Source organism: Fusarium redolens (assembly GCF_020744475.1).
Source record: "Fusarium redolens strain MPI-CAGE-AT-0023 chromosome Unknown BKA55scaffold_7, whole genome shotgun sequence".
Taxonomy (NCBI): Eukaryota; Fungi; Ascomycota; class Sordariomycetes; order Hypocreales; family Nectriaceae; genus Fusarium; species Fusarium redolens.
Window position 1 is genome coordinate 334,148 of NW_025763670.1, and position 20,234 is coordinate 354,381.

General features: G+C 50.3%; 5 protein-coding genes across 5 annotated transcripts; 2 read left to right on the forward strand and 3 right to left on the reverse strand.

Annotated features, from left to right (window-relative positions):
- Positions 1-702: 702 nt before the first annotated feature.
- On the reverse strand, positions 703-3,932 carry BKA55DRAFT_538435 (WD40-repeat-containing domain protein; the record flags this gene model as incomplete). The annotated part of the gene is made up of 3 exons (XM_046190035.1): positions 703-810; positions 861-3,506; positions 3,588-3,932. 3 exons carry the CDS (start codon positions 3,930-3,932, stop codon positions 703-705), a joined length of 3,099 nt encoding a protein of 1,032 aa, XP_046049816.1.
- Positions 3,933-6,280: 2,348 nt separating this feature from the next.
- Positions 6,281-8,481, reverse strand: BKA55DRAFT_510101 (uncharacterized protein; the record flags this gene model as incomplete). The annotated part of the gene is made up of 2 exons (XM_046187565.1): positions 6,281-7,374; positions 7,419-8,481. 2 exons carry the CDS (start codon positions 8,479-8,481, stop codon positions 6,281-6,283), a joined length of 2,157 nt encoding a protein of 718 aa, XP_046049817.1.
- Positions 8,482-9,253: 772 nt separating this feature from the next.
- Positions 9,254-13,905, reverse strand: BKA55DRAFT_663047 (thioesterase-like superfamily-domain-containing protein; the record flags this gene model as incomplete). The annotated part of the gene is made up of 7 exons (XM_046197649.1): positions 9,254-9,325; positions 9,375-10,469; positions 10,514-10,606; positions 10,883-10,919; positions 11,287-12,318; positions 12,463-13,054; positions 13,475-13,905. 6 exons carry the CDS (start codon positions 13,903-13,905, stop codon positions 9,619-9,621), a joined length of 3,036 nt encoding a protein of 1,011 aa, XP_046049818.1. The 3' UTR covers positions 9,254-9,325; positions 9,375-9,618.
- Positions 13,906-14,729: 824 nt separating this feature from the next.
- BKA55DRAFT_511053 (uncharacterized protein) lies at positions 14,730-15,263 on the forward strand (the record flags this gene model as incomplete). The annotated part of the gene is made up of 1 exon (XM_046187667.1): positions 14,730-15,263. The coding sequence occupies one exon, from the start codon at positions 14,730-14,732 to the stop codon at positions 15,261-15,263; it is 534 nt and encodes a 177-aa protein (XP_046049819.1).
- A 1,019-nt stretch (positions 15,264-16,282) lies between these two features.
- On the forward strand, positions 16,283-19,872 carry BKA55DRAFT_510416 (armadillo-type protein; the record flags this gene model as incomplete). The annotated part of the gene is made up of 3 exons (XM_046187597.1): positions 16,283-16,328; positions 16,441-18,751; positions 18,933-19,872. 3 exons carry the CDS (start codon positions 16,283-16,285, stop codon positions 19,870-19,872), a joined length of 3,297 nt encoding a protein of 1,098 aa, XP_046049820.1.
- Between the last annotated feature and the right edge of the window lie 362 nt (positions 19,873-20,234).

Sequence of the window (20,234 nt, forward strand, 5' to 3'; positions counted from 1 at the left end):
ACTTGGCTCTTCAAGTTTATTAACGCCAACGGTATAAGGAACAACCTTATTCTTAAGCTTCGCGAAGCAATTTACTTAAATATTGCCAAAATTAACAATAGCAGCAGCCTCTTATTCTACTCTGCTTTTTCTTCACATCAAAACTGTAAAATGTGTATTTGCCTGTGCTTACGATCAGTCCATCTCCACACTCGACCCAGAAATCCTTCGATCTTCATTCCTCAACTTCAAACGGTCAAGATCCTTTGTAGCCTGTATCACCATCAGCGGAACATGGCCGCACCACGGAATCTGTGAGCCAGTGTTCACAAACATCACGGACTGAGACTCGATAAAGTGTACCAAATTCATTGACTCCTATAATTGCATGCTGAGCCCCTAAACACGGCTTTTGTTCATATATCTTTCAGCTCATCGCCAGACACAAGGTTAAACCTCTGTCTGCCCTGAGCCTCCATGACATGTATCAACTTCTGAATAAAAAACAATAGGTATATGCATCCATCCATCCCAATAGCAACAAACGCCTTCCCACCCGGTTCATGCTGGTACTTCGTAACTATGTGTGTTGTTTATGCGTAAATGTACGATACCTCAACGCCGTTGTTTCATCAGTTGCCCACGTGTAGAGCAATCCGTTGCGAATAAAAACACATTGCCTATATGTGTGGTCCGTTGTCCATTCATCCGTAATGTGATATATTAAGCTTCTTCCTCAATCATTGCTCGAACCTCAGGTTCGTTGAGAAGGATACGCTTGCCCAGTTCCTCTGGTGGCTTGCCATCTCGGACAGCTCCAAAGTCAAGAATCTACATCACGTTAGTACTTGTTGCTCTTTGTTATCTGCGCTGTAACATACCTCAACGTAGGTCAGTGAATCTCGCTGGACAGCGGCCACGCATCGTCGTTCGTCAAATTTGACTTGCCAAACACCACTGAGATCGCTCAACAAGTCCTGAACGCATTCGCCGGTTCGGACATCCCACATCTTGACAGTCTTTTCACTGCCGCTAATGACTTTCCGGCCATCGTGCTGGAAACAGGTAATAGCCCCAGTATGCGCCATGAGAGTATTACGGCACTTGCCATTTTCTGGATCCCAGATACGAAGAGTTGAGTCGGCCGCCGCTGACACCAGTCGCTCATCGCGAAGGTCTAACAAACCGACGAGCAAACTGTGCCCCTCGAGAGTGTATAGACACGCGCCAGTTGCGAGATCCCAAATCTTGACCAGCGAATCCATCGAGCCCGAGATACAACGATTGCGTTCATGGTCGAGGACGACAGAGTAAACCTTTTGAGAGTGACCGTGGAGCACATGGAGAGCCTCACCAGTGCTGATACGCCAAACCCGGACAGTGCTGTCGTAAGATCCACTGACGAGGGTGTCCCCATGAGCGGAAATGGCGCGAACAGAATGTGTGTGTCCGGCAAGCACTCGAATGAAGTAAGGGCAGTCGGATTCATGAGCTGGGGGACCTGTCTGGATATATCGGCGGGACCCAACCTCGGGAAGTCGCCAGACCCTGAGCTGACTGTCTCTGGAACCAGTGATGATGAGAGGCTTCTCGGGCTGCATGATAGCCTGTCCACTGGAATCTCTCCCGGTCTCGGTAGGCATCAAGATTTGCAGGCAACGAACAGTACTAGTATGTCCGTAGAATACCTGCTGGCAAAGGCCACGTTCGATATCCCAGACGCGAACAGATCTGTCAGTAGAGCCGGACACCAGCATGTTGCCTTCATACTGTAGTGCCCAGACACCACCCTCATGACCCTCAAGCTTCTTGCGGAGCTTGCCCGTCTTGGTATCGTAGATGTGGATGAGGGTATCATCGCTACCTGTAATGATCTTGTCTTCGTCAAACTGGAGACACGTAATAACGTGACGAGGATGAGCTGCAAACGCGACGTGGCCAGGTTTAACCTCGCCGCTGGTCCAACTCTTACGGATCATGTGATGACGGCGGTAAAGCGACTTGTAGAGATGAAGCTCGCGAAGACTGGGCAGTCCAAGCTGGGGATCAGGAACAGCTGTAGCGGCAGCATTTGCAGCGGACAGTGGTCCTTCCGACTTGTGTTGGCGGGCCTCGGGCTGCGTCTTGTTCTCTTCACGAGCCACGGCCTCCTGAGCACTGGCACGTCGCTTAGATCGCTCGGCCGAATAGGTGTTGAGCGCTCGCTTGCGCTTGGAAGCCCGAGACTTGGAGGCTGTCTCCTGTCGAAGAGTCCGGGTAAGCTCGTGCTCAGTTGAAGTCAACCGGGTTCGCATGCTCAAATCCTTCTCATATCCACTTGCCCCAACAGGATCTTGCCAGCCCCAACCCTGAATGATGGCTTTCTGGAGTTCCCCAGGTGGAAGGGTGTAGCCATCTCGGTCGAACAATTCCTTCCACCCTGTTTCGTTGCGATCAACAATATTGCGCCAGTGTTTGGAGACTTGTGCAGCCCGGCAAAGATCTCGGTGATCGAGATGAGACAAAACAGAATATCCAAGTTCTAGGGGTAACTGTCGGAGGAAATCGCATTTCAGGGCTGGGTTCACAGCATTGGCCACAACGCGGAGGGTAGGTCGAGGACATCGGCGAAGGAACTGGTACATCATGAATGTCTTCATTTCGGTTTTCATGGAGTCGAATGCCTCGAGGAGTGTCTGTGTGTCGACGACTTGTAGTGAATCAACACCTTGAGGGACGCCATCAGTGCGAGCAAGGGCGAAATCATCCTGGGAATGGCCAGCACGGACAAGGGCAGTCGAAGAATCATCTTCCATTAACTGTGATTCATCAACCCATCGGGAGGGATCCGAGTTTGAGGTCTGGAAGCTAGACTGTGTCTCATCATCATGATCGGCAGTATGTAGCTGAGCGGCTGCCAAGGTAGGCGACAGTCTGGGACTAGGAAGACTAGCATCTTGGGCGGCAACGACATCGATACTGGGACGAGGGTTAAAGGGACGGATGGGTTGTTGTAAAGATCCATCAGCATCAGCGAACGGTTCTGCGTCAGCATCAGTAATTGGTGGAGTCGCCACATTGCTGCTGAAGACGGTATGTGAATCACTCTCTACGGGGCTGGTGGCTTCGTAATGAGGGCTGACGGCTGAGGGAGATGCTTCGGGTGATTGATGTCGTTCATGGTGTGACGAGCGTCGGTGAGCTGATCTCTCAGCCGCACCAACGACTTCTGAAGTATCGGGAGTAGCAAGGAAGCCCCCAGAAGGTCTGGACGACCTCTCTCCCTGTCGGTTCGAACCATGGGCAATGGAGCGACGAAGTTTGTCCGATACTGCGTTCAGGGGGATGGAGCGACCGGGTCGTCGAGGATTCGAAGTGGGTGCTGATGATTCGGGGGAGTCTATAGTGGTAGCTCTAGAAGCTCGGGAACGGCGAGGGTATCCTTCTGAGGGAGATTGTGATCGATGCTTGGGTATCCGGACGAGGTTGGATTCTTGAGGGGACTCAGTTTTGACTTGATTTGGGGTAGTACGAGAATTGCAAGATAACTGTGTATATGTCAGTATGATCAGTTCTTCATGTTGCTGTTGCAGACAGCAGTAATCATGGAATATAGCGTGGAAACTAACCTGATGATCTATCGGTTCATCTTCAGCTTCATCGTCAGTCTCTAGAGCACTTGGCATGTTATAGGAGAACCGGATCAGTTCTGGGGGAGTAGGCTTCATAGCGAGAGGATACTCTTTTGTGTCTAGGTTCTCCAGAGGTACAGGGTCACGCACGAAGACCTGAGGGAACTTTCGCGTGAGACGAGTAGTGGTCGTAACAGTCTTAGTCTCGACACACTCGCTCACCTCGAGCTGGAAGCGGCGGGAGCGGTTCTGACTCCCCTCGGAGATGTTGACGGATACTGTTTGTGAAGGTTTGGGGTGACGAGGCTCAAGAGCCTGGCTAGTTGCGGGGGATGGTGTCATGATTCGGTCGGTCTTTGGGTGTGTTTGTGTTCATCCGTCAAATGCACAAGGCTAGGGACGAGTTCCGATTCAGCAGTCCTGATGGGATCAGTATCAAGACTGGCTCCGGAGCTCCAAGGTTTGTAGTATCAGAGATGTGTTGTTGGAACAGGTAAGCTCCGCGGGGAACAAGGAACGCGAAAGAGGAGAAAGAGTTTTTGCTCCAAACATGCAGCTGCTTAAGCGAAAGTTACGTTGTCAACGGCCAGAGTTCGAAGGCTTCGACGGTTGCAAGCCCTTGTCTCGACTCTTATCAAACTCTCCAGGCTCGATAGAAAGAGAAGACTGGCAATGCCGGCAGCTTCTAAAACAATATGGTCGTTATTGAGATATGTCGACAAGGGGGATGGGTATCGACAACGGAGACACACGAAGGGCTTTCGATATGAGGCTAGCCTCAGGCCCGAGACCGGGAAGGGGACGACACGGTCGAAACACAGTAGATCGAAACTGATGGAGACGCGGAAGCCAGGGCGGCGGAACGAAGGGTCGTAAGGCTATCTGACTGAGCGAGCACGCGTGCACCTGAAGGCTGGGGAGGCAAGGGGAGTGTACAAGGGAGTGTGGCGATGAGGGTGAAAAGAAAACGAGTATAATTAAGAAAAAGCGACACGAAGTAGCAAGGGGCAAAAGCAAACAAAAAAGAAACCGTCGCCTGTATAATTCTGTGTCTCTGACCCTTTTCTGTCTTGGGGGGAAAGGGTTTCGTTTTGCTGACGAGGCTTTGGTGAGAGAGAAGATGTGGTGCAGGCTGATGTGACGGAGGAGTTGTTGGTCTCTGGTTCTCGGGCCAAGGTGGATGTGGACTCTCCATTTTCACAGCTAGACCTATTGGGGAATAGCTTGGCTGTGGACTGGCTGGCCCTGCGTGCTTTCCTAAGACTTGAACAGGGTCTAGCCAGTGTCACAGGGAACGTGATTGGGTGAAAATGTGGTCGTCTTTGGGGAAGGGGAACATGACACTAGACGAGTTAAAGTACCTCTCCGCACGAGTCCAATACGACTTTGGAGGTGATCGTGAGAAAGGGTACTTTTATGCACGCCGTTGCAACCTCATCACAGCAGCAGACGGAGTTCAAAATGGGAATTAGGAAGGGCCTGTTGGTGATTGTGCATCGCCCATGCCTGTCTAGTCTAGCGAGACGCTATTCGAAGCGTGCGTTGCCTTGGTCAAACAACGGAACGAACCAGGCTCTACGACATGTACGGTTACGGCCGAACCACGGCTCCGGCGACGCGACGGATGCTGGAATGAATTCAAGACAATGGAGCCCCAGGACAGGTTTTGAGATTTAGTCAGCCCTGAAACTTAATTTGACGCCTTGGTCGATTCGCAACAGGATTTCCTCGTTCCAAATCGAGCTCTAGACTAGCAAGATCCACTGAATCCTGCGTGCTGGAAATCAAGGCCCGTGATGGTATTCAGCCCAGGTTGCCTGTTGCAACCTCACGTGATATCTGTCCAGGTCTGGGTTGGGCAATGAACCCGGAGGGTTTGACAATGAGACTGGAACATTGAGGCGTCTATGGGAATAGATTAATTACACGAAACAATGAATTAGGTTTATAATTGGGGTTTGTTCAATAAGCTTCTATTGTTATTCTTTATCTCCGTCAAGGGAGACCCCCAATTAGATCAAGATTGATCAAAGGGAGCAGTCCAATAAATAGGAGAAAATGTATTAGCAACTTCTGCTGTTCAGCTGACTGATTCTGCTACTGATTATCACTTCATCTGACGCCCTTTGTTTATATCCCATCCCTTTCACAACCAACCCACAACAAACCTTCTCCTTGTAACCCAATGTTCTCATGATAAATCATCATCCACCATTCGCCGACTCTATCCCCGACCATTCAATCCCCATCCACGGTCACCGCCGAGTCCTCGCCACACGGCTTACTGAAAAACTCACCTCCGATTCAGACTTTGTCAGCCTACCAATCAAGGCATCCCGTCGGCTTATCCGGATTTCCTGTACCGGACGGGTACCGACATTGGATGCGGGGGTGGTCCGATCGGGGCTTTGTTAGGCGATTCGCCGATTCTAGAGCTGGGTCGTCATGATGCGGCTGAGGAATGTTGGACCATGTATTGAAACAGACGGTGAGTTTTTAGTTGAATCAGGGGTCATACGCCCTATTATTATGGATGTGTTGGTGATCCAATTTATGTGCTAACCAAATATCGCTGACATCTCGCTTTTTGTGGCATTCCCAAGATCGCATGATACGCCGTTATCATGATAACAATCCAAACCCCTCGCTAACGTCCAATCATTTCCAAATATCGGCTCTCATCCAATGTATCATGATATGTAAACTGGCATACGGCTTCCCAATAGTTCGCTTTTACTCAACTGTACATCCAACTTATTAAAGTCATGCAACATTAACCAGCATATCATGCGGAAAATCAGCGTGCACCAAACATCATCATGCGAGACCTCCTGTTCATACAAAGCAGCCTCTAGTCTAGGTCTGGGTTGCTCACTTGCTAACGAATACGCATCACTCACAGCACTGCCAGGTCTGCTAGACATGGACGGACGGCCGTTAGCCATGGGACCGAGAGGAATGTTCTCCACGCTGGTTTGGAGACGAGGGGCTGGCATGGGGGGAGGCGGCGAGGACGCTCGTTCAATTCCACGCATGCTGGATGCTTGGGTACGGCCTGTGCCTGCGCGGCGGAAACCGTACCCTGCAGGAGCACCAACAAGGCTCGTTCTACGATCTGTTGAACGTGCCGCACGAGGAATAACCTTCTCGCGGATAACGTGGAAGTAAACTTCCATAAACTTGTGTTGTCGCTCATCAGGACTGGCTTCGTGCATGTCCTCGAATCCGATGGGCGTAACTCTAGGCTGTCCATCCTGCCGTGTATGTGGTGTAGCCGGACTCCATTCAGCGTGCAGAGACTGCGTATCAGATGAACGGTCTTCTCCGTCATTTAGCAGACGTAGAACTTCTTGGATATGTGATCGCAAAACATCTTGGACCATTTCTCGTCGTTTCTTCTGTACCTCGGACTCATGAACCTTAACACCCATCTGCTCTGCAAAAGGGGTAACAGTGCCGCTGGGTTCCTTGGCTGTCAAGATCTGATCGCAATCGTCGATGGCTTCGTGGAGTGCCTTGAGGGTACACATCTTTTCCGTTACGTTTTCGTCCTTGTTGAAGGCCAGAATCTGGTCAACGTGCTTCTTGATCTTCTCGACAATGATTGGGTTTCGACGGGCTCCAGGCAGTGAAATCGGAACGAGGTCCTCGTAAGCTTCCATCACTTTGACCAGTGACACTGACTGTTTGTCCCAGCGATCTGATGTTGGGTTGGGAATATGGGTGAACATGCTGTTCTTGATATGAAAAGTTCGACTCAGCATACCAAGGATTTCGAAGGAGACTAAAGCCATTAGTATGTGTATCCAACGAGGCAAAGAAACCTACCAGGAAACAGATGTGATGTATGCTTGCCAGCATCTTGGTAGGCACGGACAGCATTGTTGTTACATCCAATTCGGATGAGGGTCTGAGAAATCTCCTCACGAGTTGCCAGCTGAAGGAAAGCCAAGTTCTCCGGATCGTCTTCAGGAAACCGGAGGCGTCGCTGATCCAAAAGCACGCTGTAAATCGTCGACACATAGCCAAAACAAAGCTCCTTGACCTGGTCAACGGGAATCACTCGATTTGCTTCGAAGCGACTCCTCCCGTAAATACTGAAAGTAAACATTAAACCGAGATCAGTGACCTTTTCTCCAAGAACCATAAAACCATTGCCTTCGGCACGATAACGTTCACGCTTGCGGTCGAACTCTTTCCAGTAGATACCCAGAGCCGCCAACATCTCGATAAGATGGCACATCGTCGTCGTCGCGTAGGGGCGGAGAACAGTTGCAGGCATTGTATCCCAGCTCTTACGTTTCCGTTGAAGAGCTACTGTCATAGTATGTGCATCGTATAAACTGGGAGGGTTGGTAGGAAGATCGTGGTGCTGTGTCTGTGCATTGGGAGGCCCAACTTGTTTATGCATGCTTTCGTATTGGCTCTTCTGCCACTTCTCCGACTCGTGCTCCATACGCTGCACGGCACTGAGAAGCAATGTCCAAGAAGCTCGCTCGTTATCAGCAGTGTGGATACGCTCTCGTTTCGTCTTGTTGGCATATTCCTCTCTTGGATTGATGTCCAGCTCAGACCACGTGTTTTTGAGACTCTCGGGACTTCCATCTAGAAAGTATATGTCTGCCCCACGAATTGGGCCATGTTCGTTGTCTGGAGGCGAGACGAAAATCACAGGGGCCTCGAACTCGACCTCAAAACGGAGCTCGTCCCAAGAGAAGCGACGAGTTTTTGTGAGGGCCCATTTTCCCATAACTTTCTCATTGCATTGAGCGTATCCCGCGGCAGAGGCGTAGTATTGTTGCATGACCTGCATGAATGTAGCTGCCAGAGCAACCAAAGACACGAGGAGAGCCACGATGGCCACCACGACTTCGGGATCAGCATCAGCCATGGTGTTGAGGTCGAAATGTTCTCTCGGCCGTTTCGTTCGTCCTAGTCTGAGATAGTTGCCACCACTTGAGGCAAAGTCGTTTCGAGTTCAAGTGTCGGACAGCTTCAGCAGTCAATGATAGGCACGTCGTTCGTGGCCGTCGCGGCTAGGAGGTTGAATTTAGACGGAGGTCAAAGCGACATGAGGCCTTCGTTTTGCACAGCCATGAACTAATTCCGGCGTATTTAGTCGTTCAAGGCGTCGCCATCATTACCAAATGGGAAAAGACAGAAGAAATGTTGAAAGGAGGACAAACTGGACAAACCCACAGCCTGGTTTGAACTTCGCAGGTCGCGCATCTTTCTTAACAAGGACAGGGGATGACACCCAGGGCTGTTGAGTCCAGGGTTCAATTGGGTCAAGTGCTTATTGAGTGGATGCAGTGGAAACATTGGGGGCTGTGGCCGCTTTGAGGGTCGTTGCAGGCCTCAACTCAGGAGGGTAAGTAATATTGAAGAGAAGGTTTTAGATGGCGGTTTTGCCATGGGAGCTCGCCAAGTAACCACGACTTCATGCAAATTTCCTCGTTTTAAAGTGAAACCTTGACAAGGGAATCTCTGACTGGAATTTTACCTCCCAGGTATGAGTCTTAGATTGAGTTAGGTTGCGGCCCGTGATGACGTTGCGGCTGATAGCACTAAACTTTAGCGTATCTCGCCCTGAATGGTTGGTTGATGCGGGGAGCGGGCGCTAAAGTCATCCCGTCCCGGCTCACATCAACACTTCAGCCTCAATCGGATGGATTATTGGATGACAATGGAAAGCTGAATGCTTAATGTTGGCCGTTTGATCATGAAGTTAAATAGTGAGTTCGATGCCGCACTTATCTGGCGCGATGGTACTGATTCTGGCAGAATTGAATGTATTCCGTCGCTATAAAGGGTAGGTCGTTGGATAACCTCATCTAGTACTTGAAAGTGAAAGAAGCCGTCTAAATGACAACTATCAGAATAGAACTGTTGATAAACCGAATACTTAGACTAATATTTCAGGCGATTGCCTATTCCAATCACCCGATTTCGCCCTCTAGACAGGTCTCGCAAGTCTGTGAAACGTCCATCAACAACACGATATGTAACATGTCGACTTGGAGCCACCCTATAGCTTCTCCTCACGTCCCCAGTTCCTCTCTCCATCCAATATCAGCGCAACATGATTACTCAACGCCACAACATCGTCCTCCCTATCAAAAACAATAACTTCGGCATCATACCTCCCATCCTTGATAACCTTTGCACTGATACGTATCCTCAACCACTCCTCGCCCTCCTTTGGTAACGCTTTCTTGACATCTAAACTCATCGACACTGTCGGCATCCAATAGATCTTGTCAAACGCAAACCTGTCTTTAGGAACTGGTGCATCCAAATCTGTTGGTCGGTAGCCCTCGATTATGAGTGCGGGCGCGACGTCGGCGATGTAACCGAGTGCCCATGTTGTCCAGCGTTCGTTGTTGGACATGCGGAGCCAGAGATCCCATGTTGCTGGTGGTGTTTGTTTGTGTTTGGGGAAGTAGAACTCGACGTGCTGCATCATGGGTGCAACGTCCATGACAACCATGTGCAAGCGCTCCCAATTTGGGTCTTGTTCTATTGCAAGCTTGGTCAAGTCCACTGGAGGAGGTGACGCAGAGAGTTCAAAGCCAGTCGGCAGACTGAGGCCTCGCTCACCATTGAGCAAATTATTTGTAACATATGCGGCGACTTTCTTCTTCGACTTATCGGATATCCAAGGGCTGTCAGACAGGAGACCTTCTTGATATAGCGTGATATGGAGGATTGACAACGCCCGGCCTCTTCGAACCTCCTCTACTACAAGTACAGCTGGGCCGGTGTGCGTTGCACTGAGAAAATGCCAATGAGCAGCGAATGTATCTGGTTGATTGTAGGGTGTAAGGTAGGTACTCGCTGCGCGCAAGAACATGGCTGATATATACCCTCCATGAGGGACTGTCTGGGTTAGCAATGATGTGAGCTGTTGAACAAGTGCTTACCTGTTCCGACGGCAAATGGTTGGGCGAGGTTGACTGTGAATGTAGTCGTGTCTTGTTGCGTGACTCGTGAGTTCACTTCCAGGGACGGATAGTCTGACATGTTGTTTTCAATTGTTCTTCGTTTTAATGAGTCGTGATTGATGGAGTGGTTTTGTTCATGTTCTGAGACCCTGATATGAGCAGATGAGCCGAGGATGCAATGGTGACAGGGGTATTGTAAGCAACCAATTATTGGTTCATGCGAGTCCTCGCAGATCTGCTTCTGGCAGCTGCTTCAATCGCATAAGATACAAGAAGTCATATGAGCCGCTGGTCTGGAAAAATTATACTATATCGCCTAATGAATCTCCGCCAGATCATTCATCTTACAGAAGTCTCCTGATATGTACTGTCGATATTCATGAAACTTCGTCTAGGATTATACCTAAGCGTATGAAGATCTAGAAGCTGTGACGGATCAAAATATAAGACTTAAGTTTGAGTTCATGATTAGATTCACCTTATGCTGCCTTGGATGGTGCTCCATTCAATCTCATCACAGTTCATTGTATTATATTACAACTGCTCGAATTTCAGCCGCAGTCTTGCGATGGTCTAATCTATACTAAGAGTCTAGTTACATGGTCTTGGAACAAACTTCTGTTTGTTAGAATTGATGCAACCTAATTCCTTGGTAATCGTATCTTGGACACAGGCCGCTTACAACAAGTGCACCTGATATTGCCTCTCCCACTCTCCCCGTACCATTCGTTGGCACATTCTTTACACATGACAGCACTGCATCTTGTATCTGTGCATACAAATTGTAGATCAGGCTTTTCCTCAAGACAAAATGCACATTCCTCGGTTTCTTGCGGCAAGATCATGTCCCGGAGCTTCGCTTTCAAGTCGGTCTGGTTGTGAATAAGTTTGCCGTCCAAAAGAAGAGGGGAGTTGTTTTCAGGTAGGACCTGAACCTTGCTGGAGAGATGAGCCAAATCACAACTCGATGCTATATCGAATAAAGACATCCCTTTTAGGGGGTTTGTGATGACATCGTCATCGTTTCTGAGGAAGCTTGATACGTTTTGCTCGACCAGGTCACGTACAGTCGTCTTGCGGCTCTCGATAGTAGATACACCCGACACACAGGCATAGCACTGGAAACTGCTTAGATCAAGACCTTTGGGACGGATTTCCTCGGGCCAGATAATTCGGCTGAGGCACTTGGAACATTCCACGGTTTGCGCCGTGCATCCGCTTCGGCAGTAGAAGCACTTGGGAGATTTCCCTTTGTTGTCATCAACGATGTACTGAGCTTGACAAGAACCGCATTCAGTCCAAAGCACAAGTGTACTTTCGTCATGATCCTCAGGTGCGTCGATGGCATTGCGGCCAGCGGAACAATAGCGGCATATACCGTCTGAAGTCATCACCGTGACTGAACGGCGACGATTGCATGTGTGACATGTCTCCACGTGAATTACCGCTGCCTCTATGTTGCTTGGATGCCAACCTACCTTCACATTCAGGGTAGCTGTGAGACTCTTCTCAAGCTTCTTGTAATCCACCAGCGTCTGGAAGAGCTTGCGGTCTTCAACTCTGAGAATGCTCTCTTCACCGGGCGAAACCAATCCCCTTTTCTCTAAAAATCGGTCTGCTTTGAGTAAGAGGGATAAGCACCCAGTGCTCCACGTTTCGGGTTTCTTGGTCGTGTTCCACTTATCCCGAAATGCCACGAGCTGGGGAACAGCCACGTGCAGCAATGGGACTATCCCCAGGCTTATGGTATATGCAGCAAGGAGAGCAGCTGGGCGTTCTGTAAGCTTGGTTCCAGGAACGACAGCATGAAGCAAGTAATTCTAGAACTTGTGTCCGTACTCAGTGGATGCTAGTTTGAGAGGGATCCGAGGAGTGAGGCAAGGCAAAGTGTTTTTTATTTTGGCGGGCATCTTCCTCTCCTGCTCAACATAATGCATGCGGATCAGAACATTTCCTAAGCGTCTCAGAATGTCCTTGTCGCACGACCGCCCGATGTCGAGCAGCTGTGCACGAGTAAGAGCTGCATCGTCTTGATTTGGCTGTAAATAAATCGTGCCTGGATCCGCATATATAAGTGGGAATTGGTGTTCTGAAGGAATAGTTAAGATCGCGTCATTGATCTCGTGGAAAACGTTATAAGACTCTTCCAACCAAGCCTGCGTTTGTTTCTTGTCTCTGACATCGGTAATTAAATTGAGATGGGCTCCGAACTTTTTCAAGAGACTTTTCTTCATGTTGTTGGTGTTGTTGTTGTTGTTGTTGTCGGTTTGGTCGCTACAGACGGCGTGCCAAAGTGGTCCGTAAAGTGGATGGATAGCGATGACAGACATCTTGGTATCGATGATTCGATCAAGCTGCTTTAAAACGCTGCGTTTGTAGCCTTCATCGCCGTCAATGTAATTTATGGCTAAGTTGCTGCTTGTGTATATGCTGCTAGAGCCGCTGCTGATGAAGTGCCCCGTGTTGGTGCTGACACCATCATATCGGGCATGCAGGCAGCTGCGTCCCTCATCAAGAGTGCTGGTTTGGTTGAGGTTGTTAACCCAGTAGAATGATGTGGAGTGTTCGCCGCAGAGTCCCTCAATATTGGCCTCGGAAACTGTCTGGAGTTTCTGAGTCAAGGCAGTGCCGTGTTTGTAGGCTATTTTGAAGGACTCTGGTATGTCTATACTGCCATCAGCCCGCATCCAAATGAGGAGCAGGCCTATAGTGAGTCGAGAGATGACTCTGCCGATTTTCGTCGTAAGATAGAAATCGCCCCCTGTCATGGTGGACAGAAAGAGATATGGGCTCCAATCACTGTTGTAATCTCTGGATCCAAAGCCGAAAGAAAGCACCACAGCTCTCTTGATAGAAAGAAGATTGCCCGCGAGAGTATGAGCGCCAGTAACCCAATCCCTGAAAAGGTAGCCTGTTCCACCATAGCCATCTTTGAGTGACATCTGCTCCAAGTTGTAATGCCCACTGGTCTGGTCAAACATGGGAGGAGCACAGGTATAAAGGAGGATGATGGTCGCGTTCGCATCCGGTCTCATCTCCTGATACGCTTTGGCAAGAGCCGCTTTTGAAGCTCCATGTGAGTTGTCTTTGGAGTCCTCGGGCAGCTCTAAAGCTTGAACGAAGTTGAGTATGTCGTCTTGACTCACACAGCCGGTAGTACTAAAAGGAGAGCACCATCCTGACCATTGTATCACGTTATTGGAAGAATAATTGCGATAGGCTAGGACTCCGATGCGCTCGAAGCAGTCAGCAAGAGCCACGAAGTTGATGATATCGGGAATGGCCTCTTTCAACGCCGCAACGCCGCCCTGCCCGGTTGTTATTGCATCGAAAACGATCATCAGATCGTGGACTTTAGGTCGAGGGTTCATGACGACAGTGATTGATGGGAATGAAGTGATGATGATTGGAAACCTTTTCAGAAGCTGTGAGATGTTGCTTATCACTAGGGGGAGCTCAAGACGATGGGTGATGTGTTGTTGTTAGTGTTGTTGAATGATGAGCTGTTGCGTAAGGAAAGGAAAGACATCATCTCTGTTTTGAGGGCGGTCAGTCGTTATTGAGTCAACTATTTCCTCGATAGGTAAGTACGCTTGCAAGCTGAGACGTTGAATATGGATAGCTCTTGATGTGTTGCAAAGGCGTGGAAGTTGGTAACGGCAGGCGGTTAGTTCTTATCTAAAAGGAGGCATAAATATTGACCAAGGTAAGGTACCTTAAGACAGACTGTTATGATACTGGGTCTTGCTTGTATTGTCTCTCTGTATTAGAACATGGCATTGCATCGTAATATATTCTTTTATACCAACTGATATGAAAGTCATGACACCCAATGCGTGCCCAGAATGCCTCACGCTTCATCCTGCAAGTTGACGTGAAAACGCTTCGTTACCGCATCGCAACAGCCTAACATTCAATGCTGTGATCATCATGTTCAACCAATACCAAGAATGCTTCTGGCAATCAATGTTGCCTGTTGTCTGTTTTCCGCTTTCGGTGACTTGGGTGGTGGTGGCTTCACCAAGCTTATGCCTGTAAGATGCTTACCTAAGGCATGACGCGGTCCCCTGAACAAGCGAGGGAACGTGATGTCCATGTTTCAAAGGAGGCAGCCTGAGCTCTTCCATCTCTCTCCCTTTTCTTCTATTCATCAATCACATCAAAATACCATCTCAGTTAATTGTCATCAACAACAATGTCTCGATTCTCTCGCTACGACACCGACGAGGAGCGTCTCCCTGAGGGCATGCAGAGAGTTGGCTACGATGCTGACACTCAGGTCTACACGTTCCGCGACGCCGACGGAAGCTACTGGGAGAGCGCGCCAGGCAATGAATACGGCCAGCTCACAAAGGTCGGCGAAGCTCGTCCTGAAGGCCAAGAGACCGAGACCTTCCTCATGACAAGCCAGCAGCAACGTCCCAAGATGTCGTGGTTCACCGAGATGAAGCCTTTTCTCAACTTTCTCATGCTCGTCATCTTATCGCTCGTTCTGCTCTTCTGGTTCCTCGGTTACAAGGCTTCTTCGTCGGACGAGCGTATTCCCATCCCCGACTGTCCGGAGGGCACGGTGGCGTATGCGGTTCACAAGGGCGATACATGCTGGGAGATTGCGAACAAGAATGGAGTGAGTGTTGATGACTTGAAGAACAAGAACCCGGACCTTGATTGCGAGGCTCTCAGGATTGATGATCGCATTTGTGTGCCTGGCAAGAAGAGCGTTGATTGAACGCGTCGTACCATGTGTTGTGGACGGGAGTACAAAGCATCACTGGGTAACTGGTTGTAGCCGTCAGGCACGGCAAATGATGCGACTTGTCTAACGGTCAAGCTGCGTCAAGATGAGCCGGAGTGAGCTATGAAGCTGTCTGAACAGAGTTGGCGACGTACAAACAGACTATCGTCTGGGGTTAGTGGTGCAGTGGCATCTCCTCTGACGCGTACTGGACATTGCTTGGTGGCAGTTCATAGGCGTTATGGCAGTAATATTTCATGCCTGACAGACCGTCAACCAATTCTTGGATGAAGCTGTATCTGATTGCTTGGTGATAAGCATTCGAAACCCAGGATTCTGGGACCGTATCAATCAGCCTAACGCGTGTCAAGCAACCAACTAACGTCATCATGGGCCTATCGGCCAACAATCATTGGACATGGTTCATGGTTGCCATGCACCTGAGCTAGTGCAGCATCTCGGCCGGTGCCAGCAAACTCGAGGACTTGTCTTGGCTGTCAAGGTTGCATTTATCCGACATCTTCAGCGATGCCTAGAGTAGTCAGGCTTCAACAATGGCCATCCCATCCCACCAGAGACGAGTCTAGACAAGGTCGACGAAACAAAACACAACAACACATCGCTCCCACCCACCAAAGGCGGTCAAGATCAAGCATTAACTACATACAACTTCATTCGGCGTCTTCTTAACCCGTCCAGGAAATCATCACCACAAAAAGCCCCGCGCTAAAAGTGGAAGAAACGAGGGGCAACACCAGACCCTGGGCTGGGACCACCACTGCCAACCAGCGCGTGCACCTGCAAGAGCGGGGCCTGGGAATTTTTTTCTCTTCCATGCTAATTTCGACTCGACTCGAGGGGACCCCAAATAATTTAAAATTTTCGGCGCGGGTCTCTCGCGACTCTTTTCTTTCCTCCTCTTCATTACTATAAACCTTCGGTTTCTTTTCCTTTTTTTCCTTTCCTCTTTCTTTTTTTTTCTCTGTCGTTCAAGCTTCGACACAGAAATCATCATGGATAAGGGGAAGCTTGCTCAGCTCCTTGAAGGGAGCCAAGTCCGTAAGTTCTATCACCGTCTACGTCAACAACAAACAGCTGGCAAGCTCTGCTTTGCTTTGCTGCTCTCTGTTGCCTCGCTACACACACTTCGAAACTAACATTTTCTCTCCAGCCAACACAGAGCAGGTCAAGGCCGTTACCGCCGAGCTCCAGAAGAACTTCTACACACAACCAGAGTCGCTGCTCGCCCTCGTCGAGATCTCCCTCACACATGGAGACGCCGGTGTTCGACAGCTCGCCTCGGTCCAGGCTCTTCGTCTGATCCCCAAGTTCTGGGAGAAGACCGCCCAGGACCAGCGACAGCTCGCCCGAAACCACCTTCTTGAGGGTGTCCTCAAGGAGTCCTCCGCTGGTGTCCGCCACTCCCTCGCCCGTCTTATCGCCGGCATTGTCAGCGCTGATATGGAGAACGGTGAGGGTGAGGAGTTCCTCAAGCACCTCCTTCCTCTCACCAACAACGATAATGTTGTTGCCCGTGAGGTTGGTTCATTCCTCCTCTACGCTATCCTTGAGGAGGATCCTACCCACTTCGCCGACCACACACATGAGCTTCTCAAGCTCTTCCAGGCCCGCATTGAGGACCCTCAAAGCAAGGAGGTCCGCATCAACATCGTCCGTGCTATTGGTGCTATCCTCATGATTGTCGAGCCCGAGGAGGACCCCGAGTCCCTCAAGGCCATGCAGAACTTTGTTCCTAGCCTGGTCAACATTCTCAAGGCTACCGTCGAGGCTGAGGATGAGGAGAGTTACAAGATCGTTTTCGAGGTCTTCCACTCTTTCATCGCTTACGACTCTTCTCTCCTTGCCCTTCACCTCCGTGACCTTCTCACCTTCATGATTGAGCTTGGTGGCAACGTCAACGCTGAGGAGGACGCCCGATCTCAGGCTCTCGCTTTCCTCATCCAGTGTGTCCGCTACCGACGCATGAAGATTCAAGGCATGAAGGACATGGCCGCTGAGCTCATGGTCAAGGCCATGCACATTGTTACCGAGCTCGATGCCGATGACGACGAGGAGGACATGTCTCCTGCCCGTACCGCCATCAGCCTCATCGATACTCTGTCTAACGAGCTCCCTCCCCGACAGGCTATTGTTCCTCTTCTCGAGCAATTCCCCCACTTCGCTACCAACAACGACCCCAAGTTCCGTATGGCCGCTATGCTCGCTCTCGGTAATGCCGCTGAGGGTGCTCCCGACTTTATCTCTACTCAACTCCAGCCTCTTCTCCCTACCATCATCTCTCTTCTCGAGGACTCCGAGACTCAGGTCCGACATGCCTCTCTTGTTGGTCTGATCCACCTCGCCGAGGAGATGGCCGACGAGATGTCTTCTCACCACGAGCAGATCATTGCTTCCGTTCTCAAGAACCTCGAGGCTGCCTCTCAGGGTGTCTCCGACAAGAAGAACGTCAGCATCATCCGCTGCGCTTGCGGTGCCCTCGATACCTTCGGTGACGGCATTGACACCAAGATCATGGCCCAGTACGGCCCCAACCTAATTGGCCCCATGGTCCGTCTCCTCGACCACGAGGATTTTGGCGTCAAGGCTGCTGCTGCTTCTGCTATCGGTGCCATCGCTTCTTCCATGGAGAAGGGTTTCGAGCCTTACTTCAAGGATGTCATGTCTTCTCTTGGAAAGTTCGTCTCCATCAAGGAGGGTGAGGAGTCTCTTGACCTCCGAAGCTCCACCTGCGATAGCTTGGGTCGCATCGCTATGGCCGTCGGCTCTGAGTCTTTCCAGCCCTATGTCATGGACCTCATGTCCGCTAGCGAGGAGGCTCTCGGCCTTGACAACCCCCGCCTCAAGGAGACCAGTTTCATCCTGTGGTCCAACTTGTCCAAGGTCTACCACGAGCAGTTCGACCACTTCCTTCCCGGTGTCTTCAAGGGTCTTTTCTCTTCTCTCGAGCTCGAGGAGGAGGAGATCGAGCTTCCCGGTGTTGATGCTAGCCAACTTGGTGACGGTGCCATTGTCGTTGGTGGCAAGCGTGTCAAGGTCAAGGCTCCCGAGACTCAGGACGATATCACCATCGCCACTGGCGGTGACGAGGACTGGGATGATATCGAGGACCTCGATGATCTCGGTGCTGTGACTGCTGTCGCTCTCGAGCAGGAGATTGCTCTTGACGTCCTTGGCGATGTCATCTCCAACTCATGCAACAGCTCCAACCTTGAGACCTACGTCGAGCAGACCATCGAGAAGGTCTCTCCCTTCACCGAGCACACATACGAGGGATGCCGAAAGACCGCCATCTCCACCCTCTGGCGCACCTATGCCCGTGTCTTCCAGGTCTGGGAGGAGGGCGCTGGTGTCAAGTGGGAGGCTGGTCTCCCCCCTAAGCACACTCCCCCTACCTCGCTCATCAGCATGGGCCAGGCTCTTGAGAAGGCCACTATGACCATCTGGTCCGACGATAGCGAACGGTTAGTTTACCCCATTGTCTTTTCTATTTCTGCCAATATGATGAATACCTTGCGTTATACCCAGCTCACTCAGACGCGAAATGCGGTTGCTGAGAACACGTCTAATCTGCTTCTGATTCATGGCACTGTTTCCTCTTGTTTCTTGCATCATTGTCTTGAATCATTGCTAACAGCCAAATAGTTCCGTTGTTACTGACATCAACCGCAACGTCGCTGCCACCCTCAAGGCTTGCGGTCCTGCTCTTCTCGCTTCCAAGGATGGTCTCCTCCAGGAGATGGTTTCGGTCGTTGGTCTTATCATTACCCGATCTCACCCTTGCCAGCAGGATCTCGGTGACGAGGAGGAGGAGCAAGAGGTTGATGCTGGCTCTTCAGAGTACGACTGGCTCGTCATTGACACTGCTCTTGACGTTGTTGTCGGCCTTGCTGCCGCTCTCGGCAACAACTTCGGTGAGCTCTGGAAGATCTTCGAGAAGCCTATTCTCCGACTTGCTAGCTCCAGCGAGGATCTTCACCGATCCACCGCTGTTGGCACCATCGCTGAGATTACCAAGTACACTGGCGAGGCCATCACTCCCTTCACTGAGTCTCTCGGCCAAGCTCTTGTCCGCCGCCTCACAGACCCTGACCCTCTGGCCAAGTCCAACGCTGCGTACGCCATTGGTCTAGTTGTCCTCAACTCTGCCGACACGGGCAAGACTTTCCCCATGTACCCTCTTCTCTGGGAGAAGCTTGAGCCTCTCCTGACTGTGAACGAGATGCGCATGACTGATAACGTCGCCGGTGCTGTTTCTCGCATGATGACCAAGAACCCCAACAACGAGTTCGTTTCCCAGGCTCTTCCCGCTGTCGTCAATGTCCTTCCCCTCCAGGAGGACTACGAGGAGAACGCTCCTATTTACGACAACATCTTCAAGCTCTACCAGCAGTCCAACCCCACTGTTGAGCAGCTTACTCCCCAGCTTATCGGCGTGTTCGAGAAGGTCCTCAGCCCTCCCGAGGAGCAGCTTGAGTCTGAGACTAGGGAGATTCTCCAACACACCGTCCAGAACCTGTACAAGGCTAAGCCTGACCTCCTGGCCAACAACCCCGGCCTGCTCAAGCTTGCTGGTATTCAGTAAACGGACAACATCACGACTTGACGAATTTTTCGGTTTGGTGGATTATATAAAAGTGACGAACTGCGACATGATTTGATGAAGAAAAAGAATGCACTAGACTACGATGCATTGATAGAGTAAAACGTAGTGGCATCATGCAAAGGAGCTGCATGGGTATAAAAGGGCATGGACTGGGAAAAGGAAAATTAGGGACGGCAAGCGCTGGGATTTCGCGATGAAGCTTTAATGGCTTCGAGGATAGAGGACTTTTGATACCTAGGATTAGAAAGATACCTTTCCATATGGACATTTGTTTCCTTCATGCTGTTTTACGGATGCACAAGTGAATGTTTGATAGGATGACAACAGAATTGTTGTCTTAA